Here is an 11,307-nt window from a genome sequence, read left to right on the forward strand (position 1 = left end):
AGGGTGGTGAACCTGTGGAATTCTCTACCACAGGAGACAGTGGAGACCAAGTCATTAGATGTGTTCAAGAAGGAGATAGATATCTTTCTTAAAGCTAAAGGGATCAAGGGATATGGGGAAAAAGCTGGAACAGGATACTGAGTTAGACGATCAGCCATGATGATTTTGAATGGCAAAGCAGGCCCGAAGGGCCGAATGGCCTCCTCTTGCTCCTATGTTTCTATGTTTCTGAACTCGCTCATGGGATGTGGGCGTCGCTAGCAAGGTCAACATTTATTGCCCATCCTTCATTGCCCTTGAGAAGGTGGTGGTGAGCCGCGTTCTTGAACCGCTGCAGTCCGTGTGGTGAAGGTTCCCCCACAGTGCTGTTAGGTAGGGAGTTCCAGGATTTTGACCCAGCGACGATGAAGGAACGGCGATATATTTCCAAGTCAGGATGGTGTGTGACTTGGAGGGGAACATGCAGGTGGTGGTGTTCCCATGTGCCTGCTGCTCTTGTCCTTCTAGGTGATAGAGGTCACGGGTTTGGAAGGTGCTGTCGAAGAAGCCTTGGTGAGTTCCTGCGGTGCATCTTGTAAATGGTACACACTGCAGCCTCGGTGCGCGGTGGTGAAGGGAGTGAATGTTTAAGGTGGTGGATGGAATGCCAAACAAGAGGGCTGCTTTGTCCTGGATGGTGTTGAGCTTCTCCAGTGTTGTTGGAGCTCCACTCATCCAGGCAAGTGAGAGTATTTAATCACACTCCTGACTTGTGCCTTGTAGATGGTGGAAAGACTTTGGGGAGTCAGAAGGTGAGTCACTTCCCTTAAAATTCTCAACCTCTGACTTGCTCTTGTAGCCACTGTATTTATGTGGCTGGTCCAGTTAAGTTTCTGGTCAATGGTGACCCCCCCAGGATGTTGATGGTGGGGGATTTGGCGATGGTAATGCCGTTGAATGTCAAGGGGAGGTGGTTAGACTCTCTCATGTTGGAGATGGTCATTGCCTGGCACTTGTCTGGCACGAATGTTACTTGCCACTTATCAGCCCAAGCCTGGATGTTGTCCAGGTCTTGCTGCATGCGGGCACGACTGCTTCATTATCTGAGGGGCTGTGAATGGAACTGAACACTGTGCAATCATCAGCGAACATTCCCACTTCTGATCTTATGATGGAGGGAAGGTCATTGATGAAGCAGCTGAAGATGGTTGGGCCTAGGACACTGCCCTGAGGAACTCCTGCAGCGATGTCCTGGGGCTGAGATGATTGGCCTCCAACAACCACTACCATCTTCCTTTGTGCTGGGTATGACTCCAGCCACTGGAGAGTTTTCCCCCTGATTTCCATTTGACTTCAATTTTACTAGGGCTCCTTAATGCCACACTCGATCAAATGCTGCCTTGATGTCAAGGGCAGTCACTCTCACCTCACCTCTGGAATACAGCTCTTCTGTCCATGTTTGGACCAAGGCTGTAATGAGGTCTGAAGACGAGTGGCCTGGCGGAACCCAAACTGAGCATCGGTGAGCAGGTTATTGGGGTGAGTAAGTGCCACTTGTTAGCACTGTCGACTACACCTTCTATCACTTTGCTGATGAATGAGAGTAGACTGCTGGAGCGGTAATTGGCCGGATTGGGTTTGTCCTGCTTTGTGTAGACAGGACATACCTAGGCAATTTTACTCTTTGTCGGGTAGATGCCAGTGTTGTAGCTGTACTTGAACAGCTTGCTAGAGGCACAGCTAGTTCTGGAGCACAAGTCTTCAGCACTACAGCTGGGATGTTGTCAGGGCCCATAGCCTTTGCTTTATCCAGTGCACTCAGCCATTTCTTGATATCACGTGGAGTGATTCGAATTGGCTGAAGACTGGCTTCTGTAACGGTGGGTGTCTCAGGAGGAGGCCGAGATGGATCATCCACTCGGCACTTCTGGCTGAAGATGGCTGCAAACACTTCAGCCTTGTCTTTTGCACTCACGTGCTGGGCTCCGCCATCATTAAGGATGGGGATGTTCACAGAGCCTCCTCCTCCTGTTAGTTGTTTAATTGTCCACCACCATTCAAAACTGGATGTGGCAGCACTGCAGAGCTTTGATCTGATCTGTTGGTTGTGGGATTGCTTAACTCTGTCTTTAGCATATTGCTTCCGCTGTTTATCATGCATGTAATCCTGTGTTGTAACTTCACCAGGTTGGCACCTCATTTTTAGGTACGCCTGGTGCTGCTCCTGGCATGCTCTTCTACACTCTTCATTGAACCAGGTTGATCTCCTGGCTTGATGGTAATGGTAGAGTGAGAAATATGCCGGGCCATGAGGTTACAGATTGTGGTGGAATACAATTCTGCTGCTGCTGATGGTCCACAGCATCTCATGGATACCCAGTTTTGAGCTGCTAGATCTGTTCTGAATCTATCCCATTTAGCACGGTGGTAGTGCCACACAACATGAGGGACGGTGTCCTCGGTATGAAGATGGGACTTCATCTTCACAAGGACTGTGTGGTGATCACTCCTACCAAAACTGTCATAGACAGATGCATCTGTGACAGGTAGATCGGTGAAGACGAGGTCAAGTAGATTTTTCCCTCGTGTTGGTTCTCTCACCACCTGCTGCAGGTCCAGTCTGGACTCGGCCAGCTCCGTCAGTAGTGGTGCTACCGAGCCACTCTTGTTGATGGACATTAAAGTCCCCCACCCAGAGTACATTCTGTGCCCTGGCTACCCTCGGTGCTTCCTCCAAGTGGTGCTCAACATGGAGGAGTACTGATTCATCAGCTGCGTGAGGGCAGTAGGTAGTAATCAGCAGGAAGATTCCTTGCCCATGTTTGACCTGAAGCCATGAGACTTCATGGGGTCCGGAGTCAATGTTGAGGACTCCCAGGGCCATTCCCTCCTGAATGTATACCACTGTGCCGCCACCACTGGTGGGTCTGTCCTGACGATGGGACAGGACATACCCAGGGATGGTTAACGTCTCATCCAGAAGACAGCATACCTGACAATGCAGCACTCCCTCAGCACAGCACTTAAGTATCAGCCTAGATTATGCACTCACACCATCGACTGAATAATGACTCAGAAGTGAGAGTGCTACCATCTGTGCCAAACGCACCCTATAGCGAGTACAAAGAACAATGCGAAAGTTGTAACATAAATTCTGAGCTTTTTAAAAGAAATCTAGCATATTATTTTTCTTCAGCTGCAAAAAACCCCCAAAACTTGTATAACTATTTTAGGCTGACTGGTATGCATCGCTAAAGGATATGTGTGCAGCATAAAAACATTACTCACCTTCTTCTCTTTGAAGATTTCTTTCAATATTGGCAACACAAGAGGCACAAGTCATACCTGTAACCTGTAGGAAACAGTTTTCTGTTGCTGAGTGTACTTCATTGTTTTGGTCACCTGAGTTAGACTTGGGTGGTAGAAACTCAAGGATATAATCACTGGAAGGGAATACTGAGTTGTCCTTCATTTTATTCTTCCTTTCAGCAGACAGTTCTTTTTTGGTCGGGGCGGAATGACTTGAGGGCTCAGTGGAAATGACTGAAGAGGAGTCATTCATGCCACCAACATCTACATTCCAGGGGAAAATAAATACCCGAGATCAAATAATGACATTACTTTTCTTTCCCTAGAAAGCCTTTTGTGACACGAAACAATTTATAATAATTTTCAGGAACAAGAAAAGGCCACATTTCCTTGGTGGACTAACTCTGGGGGGAATTTTACCTCTGCATTCGTGGGTGTGTGTGGGGGGGGGGGGGGTGGACAGAGCAGTCAAGCAGTTAAAATGGAGCTTTTCCACTTTCCGCTCGGTTCTCGCCGATTTCCGATTTTAACACCATTGGTTTTGGTGGTGGATCAGGCGCCCCTCGGACTCACAGGTGAGCCTTGTCCATAAATGCTAATCAAGATCCTCTGACGTCAATAGGACCCCGGTGGTATTTTAACTGGGGGACGCTAACAGGCTGAAGCAGGTCCGCCGCCAGTCGGAAGGACAGAGAGGCCCTCCAGGTAAGTGAAAAACTTCCTTCTGTGGGGCCAAGGGAAACAGCAATGATCCTCCGGGCCCCACATGGAGAATCGTGACCTCCCCTGCCCTGAACTTCCCCCTTTCCCTCCCGAAACCCGCTTCCCGCCACTTACCTGGCCGCCCGTCCCTCGGCTGCGAGCAGCCGCTCTGCGCCTTCCTCCTGCTCTGAGCGGGAAGTGGATTCGCAGCATTTAAATCAGGCCTGGGAGTTATAAATACCCCCGGGCCTGGGGGTTATAAATACCCCCGGGCCTGGGAGTTATAATTACCCCCGGGCCTGGGAGTTATAAATACCCCCGGGCCTGGGAGTTATAATTACCCCCGGGCCTGGGAGTTATAATTACCCCCGGGCCTGGGAGTTATAATTACCCCCGGGCCTGGGAGTTATAATTACCCCCGGGCCTGGGAGTTATAAATACCCCCGGGCCTGGGGGTTATAATTACCCCCGGGCCTCGAACTTAAGCCGGTGAGTTCGTTTCGCGTTCGCCTCACCCCCACCCGAAAGCGGCTCCGACCGCCTTAATTTCACCACATATCCCTCAATCCCGTTTCTTTCCAGAAATATTTTTTATAAAGTTTGTTCTTTTTATATGTTTCATTAAAACATCACCCGTTGAGATTATTGTTCAAAATGTGGAAAACACCAGGTGTGGTTAGTTACCTGACCAGGCAGAGAGGCTATAAATCCCATCTCATCTATGACAGCTCTTAATTCCTCTGAGTTTGTAAGTGCTGGATCGAAGTGGATCGTTCCCTTCTCTTTGGCCAGTGATACTTTGATCAGTTTGACACCTTTCCTTTCTCTATAGACTGTACACAAGAATTACATGTCATTCCTCCGATATTAATGACTGCTATGTTGGTTTCAGTTTGTGAGTGCTCCTCAGTATTACAGTTTAGTTGATGTAGTAACGGTGTAACTGGAATTGATAATAAAAATCTCATTTCCATCCCATTTGGAAGACAGACTTTAAAATTCCCTGGTGGTAGAGCCTCAATCATTAATTTTAATGAAGCTGGATTAGTCAAGCTAGGATCATACTTCACAATCGCTTTCTTGTTCTCCAAAGATACTGCAATGCTCTGCACACCTGGGACCTCGCCATTATTTCCTTCAATATTAGCAATGCAAGAGGTGCAATGCATTCCCTCTACGCAGAAAACCACCGTCAAGAGGTTGTAGGTAACTCTTGGCATTTTGTTGTTGAACATCAACGTATTATTTCTTTTGCTATTCTATGAGTCAATAGATTTGATCCCACCAGTTTCAGTGAAGCTGGTCTGCTCTTGACAGTGGCCTGAAAACCCACGTCATTAATTTGGTTTCGCAGCTCTTGTGGCTCAATAACACAAGGTTGGTATACAATAATTGCTTCCTGGTTGTTAAGGGAGACCTTAATTCGCTGTACACCTTGCACATTGCCAATTTTGCCTTCAATTGTGCTAACGCATGATTGGCACGTCATGCCTTCCACTTTCACCTTCACCGTAGCTTCAATAGGTAAAGTAATTTTCTTCTCAAGTGAAGTTGCATTTTGATTAGTGAGAGATGCTTCAAAACCCATGTCATCAATCGCCTCACATATCTGCTGAGTGCTGATTATTGTAGGTATTTACCATAGCATTACTACGTTCGTAAGACACTTTAATGCAAATAACACCTTTCCCTTTAGAAATCTGGCCCTCTGTTGACTGCACACATGATTGGCAATAATATCATGCCCATAATATTGATATATCCAGTGTTGATATTAACTGCTGGAGGGAATAAATCACTCAGGCTGGCTTCAAATCCAACATTATCAATAACATACTGCAAGGATGCAGGGTCTTGTTCTGCAGGTCTGTATTGTGTTTCTCTAAAGGCACCTGGAAAAAAAAAATGATTGCAGGTTATTTTAAAGAATCTTTAAAAATTATTCACATAAGCCCTGATTTTAACTCTGAGGAGGAATCGAGGGTGAGGGGGCCGAAGCGGGTGGTGAACCTTCCGGCTCCGGGAGCATCAGTCGCCAGAAGATTTTAACTCCAGAGCCTCATTAGCAATTCCTGACACTGACTCCCGCCCAAAGCCATCGGGAATGATGTAACCGCCAGTGGGCGAGAGTCAAAATTCGTAGGAGATCAGGCCGCCGTCAGAGATCCACGGAAATGGTTCCCGGCAAGGTAAGTGCGGTGTGGGAGTGGGGGGGAGATTAGGAAAGTCTGGGATGGGGGAGGGAAGGAAGCACTTATGTATTCCGTAGCCAGGATCCTGGCTGCCACTAACTTTCGCTGGCAGATTTGAGACCATGCAACCCTTAATTGGGCCCGCGGTTAAAATAGTGTTCGTGCCCCAATAACATCATGGGGACGTGATTTTGCCATTAAAATTAGGCTCCGTTCCTCTGGGGCAGGTGGCTTTTCTATGCCTGAATTCAGGCCAGTTAAAATATTAGGGAGCCCGCCACCTTAATTCCGCCAGTCACACCGTTCCCTCCGGGGGGCACGTTAAAATATCCCCTTAAAAATTGTGATTGATAAAACTGACTAAAAAATGATTCTGTTATGAGAATTGTACCAGTACTATACCTTCAAAAAAATCTTAGAAGTATGGGTTGACCGTTTTAGATCTAAATGTACATGAAGGTTTATGCTAGAATTACTGATAATTTACAGGTAATAACCCACTGTAATTTTACAGTATTACTTTTTTAAGATTTTCTCAATCCTAGCATCCACTTGCTCTTATAGAACATTATAGTTTGTTCTGTCACATCACACGTTCTGTGATTCATTGAGGATAATTATCACCTTCACCGCTTAGGCATAAACTGGTGGAGTGGACCATTGATTTCAATGATAATGAAAATCGTGCGGGTTCTATGACAGGTGGGCGATCCACTCTTCCACTTTACCGCCCTAACGTTGTAGGTAAAAATGACCTCTGTTATCTCTCTTCATGAAGAGAAGTTTACCTGAGCTTATTCCCCACTCCTTTATTCACTACTGTCTGGAATCATCCACCTACCTTGTTTGTCCCATTATCAAAGATTGTTATCTGATTAAACTAATGTCAGAATTCTTTACTTGCTGAATCAGAATACACTCCATTTTTTGGCAACAACAAAATGGTCAATCTGCTGAAAGCTGCACAGGGTGGTCAACTATTCTGCATCCAGAAATTACTTAAACGATGAAGAACAAATAAAATATCAGAATGGATTTTAAACTTATCATAGGTGCAGCTAGAGTAGTGGTTATTCAAAACAGAAAAAAAGGACTGATCAGTGTACATGGAGTACAAAGAGGAAGGTTAACTTATTGAGCTATTTTACCCTTTTTTATTCTGGATATTTTGGCTTCTTTGTTTTCGACTACTTATCGAAGTGCCCACACGCTCCCTACATCCTCGAGTGTCTTCACTTGTCCTAACATTTAGGCAACATATCATAGCATGCTCAATAAACAGAGAACACTGTTTTAGATCACTTCAATTACCGGTTCTATCCTGTATCCCCACTGGATTCTCATCTTCACAAGCAGCAAATTTACCTTATTTAAGGTTTTAACAGAGAAGCAAGTTTTTAAAATAGTAAATGACCAAGCAAATAATAGCAGAAACATAACATTTTTATTTACAGTAATTCATACAAAATGGTAGCTCCTCATATAGAAGAAATGATAAATAGTTTGCAAATTTTGTGCTAAAACTGAGACTATAATTATTTTGTTCCATATTTGTTTTATTAATCCTTTCCTCACTGTGGATGTTGCACCGTTTATCTTATTCTGTTAAGAGCATGGATCCGAAATTGGCTAAGTGACAGGAAACAGAGAGTCCTGGTGAAAAGTTGTTTTTCGGACTGGAGGAAAGTATACAGTGGCGTTGCCCAGGGCTCGGTACTGGGACCAATTGGAGCTGCTTTTTTTTATATATATTAATGACTTGGACTTGGGTGTACAGGGCACAATTTCAAAATTTGCAGATGTAGTAAACAGTGTAGTAAACAGTGAGGAGGATGGTGATAGACTTCAAGAGGATGTAGACAGGCTGGTGGAATGGGCGGACACGTGGCAGATGAAATTTAACGCAGAGAAGTGCGAAGTGATACATTTTGGCAGGAGGAACGAGGAGAGGCAATATAAACTAAATGGTACAATTGTAAAGGGGGTGCAGGAACAAATCTTTGATGGTGGCAGGACAGGCTGAGAAAGCAGTTTAAAAAAGCAAACGGGATCCTGGGCTTTATAAATAGAGGCATAGAGTACAAAAACAAGGAAGTTATGTTGAACCTTTATGAAACACTGGTTCAGCCTCCGCTGGAGTATTGTGTCCAATTCTGGGCACCGCACTTTAGGAAGGATGTGAAGGCCTTAGAGAGGGTGCAGAAAAGATTTACTGGAATGGTTCCAGGGATGAGGGACTTCAGTTACGTGGATAGACTGGAGAAGCTGGGATTGTTCTCCTTAGAGCAGAGAAGGTTGAGAGGAGATTTGATACAAGTGTTCAAAATCATGAAGGATTTAGATAAAGTAAATAAAGAGAAACTGTTCCCATTGGTGGAAGGGCCAAGAACCAGAGGGCACAGATTTAAGGTGCTTGGCAAAAGAACCAAAGGCAACATGAGGAAAAGCCTTTTTATGCAGTGAAGGATATGATCTGGAATGCGCTGCCTGAAAGGGTGGTGGAAGCAGATTCAGCCGTGGCTTTCAAAAAGGAATTGGATAAATACTTGAAGGGGAAGAGTTTGCAGGACTACGGGGAAAGAGAGAGGGAATGGGACTAACTGGATTGCTCTTACAAAGAGCTGACATGGGCCGAATGGTCTCCTGTGCTGTAACCATTCAATGATTCCATGATTCTAAGAGGCTTATAGACCATAAGACCATAAGAGATAGGAGCAGGAGTAGGCCATTCGGCCCCTCGAGCCTGCTCCGCCATTCAATGAGATCATGGCTGATCTGATTTTTACCTTAACTCCACTTTCCTGCCTTTTCCCCATATCCTTTGACTCCCTTGCTGATCAAAAATTTGTCTAACTCTGCCTTGAATGTATTCAATGACTCAGCCTCCACAGCTTTTTGGGGTAAAGAATTCCAAAGATTCACAACCCTCTGGGAGAAGAAATTCCTCCTCATTTCCGTCTTAAACGGGCGACCCCTTATTCTGAGACTATGCCCTCTAGTTTTAGATTGCCCCATGAGGGGTAACATCCTCTCAGCATCTACCCTATCGAGTCCCCTCAGAATCTTGTATGTTTCAATAAGGTCTCCTCTCATTCTTCTAAACTCCAATGAATATACACCCAACCTGTTCAATCTTTCCTCATAAGACAACCCTTCCATACCTGGAATCAACCTAGTGAACCTTCTCTGAACTGCCTCCAATGCAAATATGTCCTTCCTTAAATAAGGGCACCAGAACTGTACACAGTACTCCAGGTGTGGTCTCACCAGCACCCTGTACAGTTGTAGCATGACTTCCCTGCTTTTATACTCCATCCCCCTAGAAATAAAGGCCAATATTCCGTTTGCCTTTCGGATTACCTGCTGCACCTGTATGTTGACTTTTTGTGTTTCATGTACGAGGACACCCAGATCCCTCTGAACCGCAGCATTTTGTAGTATTTCTCCATTCAAATAATATTTTGCTTTTTTATTTTTCCTCCCAAAGTGGATGACTTCACATTTTCCCACATTATATTCCTTCTGCCAAATTTTTGCCCATTCACTTAACCTGTCGGTATCCCTTTGCAGACACTTTGTGTCCTCATCGCAACTTGCTTTTGCACCTATCTTTGTATCATCAGCAAATTTGGCCACAAGACACTCTGTTCCTTCATCCAAGTCATTGATATATATTGTAAATAGTTGAGGCCCCAGCACTGAGCCCTGCGGCACCCCACTAGTTACAGATTGCCATTTTGAAAATGACCCTTTTATCCCGACTCTTTGTTTTCTGTTAGTTAGCCAATCCTCTATCCATCCAGTATATTACCCCCAACACCATGAGCCCTTATCTTGTGCAGTAATCTTTTATGTGGCACCTTATCGAATGCCTTTTGGAAATCCAAATATACTGCATCCATTGGTTCCCCTTTATCCACCCTGCTCGTTACTTCCTCAAAGAACTCTAATAAATTTGTCAGACACGATTTCCCCTTCATAAAACCATGTTGCCTCTCCTTGATTGTATTATGAGTCTCCAAATGTCCTGCTACTACTTCCTTAATAATGGATTCTAGCATTTTCCCAATGACAGATGTTAGGCAAACTGGTCTATAATCACCTGCTTTCTGTCTCACTCCCTTCTTGAATGGGGGTGTTACATTTGCGGTTTTCCAATCCGTTGGGACCTTTCCAGAATCTAGTGAATTCTGGAAGATTACAACCAATGCATCCACTATCTCTGTAGCCACTTCCTTTAAGACCCTCGGATGCAAGCCATCAGGTCCAGGGGACTTGTCAGCCTTTAGACCCATTAATTTACCTAGTACTTTTTCTCTAGTGATAGTGATTGTTTTTAGTTCCTCCCTCCCCTTTGCCCCTTGATTTTCTACTATTATTGGTATATTATTAGTGTCTTCTACTATGAAGACAGATACAAAATATCTGTTCAATTCCTCTGCCATTTCCTTGTTTTCCATTATTATTTCCCCAGTCTCATCCTCTAAGGGACCAATGTTTACTTTAGCTACCCTCTTCCTTTTTATATACTTGTAGAAGCTTTTACTGTCAGTTTTTATATTTCTTCATAAATCTTCATAAAGGTTTCAGTCATAAATCTCTTTAAAGCCTTCACATCAAACTTGTTGGTTTAAAAAATGTAGGCTAATAAGTACCCCAGAAAACAGTAACCAAAGCCAAACATTAACTTACATAACTGTCCATTAAATTCAAAAAGCTGCGAATCAGTTAGATAGCTGAACAAATCACACAGCACGTTTGTATTTGAATTGAGTGGCTTGGTTCTTCCTTCAAGCAAACTGCTTGACAGCCTAAATGCCATAACATTGTAATGAGTTAAGTGTGAGTGGAGCTGTACCATGATAGAATTAAAGAAGCCAATATTAAGCTAAATCTTGGACAAAAATGCTTCAGTTTTGTCATAAAGAACTCACACTGTAAACATGGTGTTCCAACATAAATTATTAAGAATGCTGATATAGTGTTATAGAGTGCTAATTTCAAAATTAGTCCCGTAAAAACATAAACAAAAAGCAAGAAAAGCTACTTAACCTATCAAGGTAGATATTTCTGTAGATCTGCATGGTCATACACTCTAATTAATTTTATATATGTCCATAAACTA

General features: G+C 44.2%; 1 protein-coding gene across 1 annotated transcript in view; it reads right to left on the bottom strand.

Moving 5' to 3' along the window:
* Positions 1-7,619, bottom strand: part of LOC137322639 (copper-transporting ATPase 2-like) — a 69,301-nt gene extending 61,682 nt beyond the window's left edge. Inside the window, 8 exon segments of the mRNA XM_067985546.1 lie at positions 3,268-3,552; positions 4,680-4,814; positions 4,817-5,278; positions 5,281-5,627; positions 5,629-5,723; positions 5,725-5,864; positions 5,867-5,882; positions 7,533-7,619. Of these exon segments, the coding sequence (XP_067841647.1) occupies positions 3,268-3,552; positions 4,680-4,814; positions 4,817-5,278; positions 5,281-5,627; positions 5,629-5,723; positions 5,725-5,864; positions 5,867-5,882; positions 7,533-7,619 (1,567 nt within the window).
* Between the last annotated feature and the right edge of the window lie 3,688 nt (positions 7,620-11,307).

Source organism: Heptranchias perlo, chromosome 6 (genome assembly GCF_035084215.1).
Source record: "Heptranchias perlo isolate sHepPer1 chromosome 6, sHepPer1.hap1, whole genome shotgun sequence".
Classification (NCBI taxonomy): Eukaryota; Metazoa; Chordata; class Chondrichthyes; order Hexanchiformes; family Hexanchidae; genus Heptranchias; species Heptranchias perlo.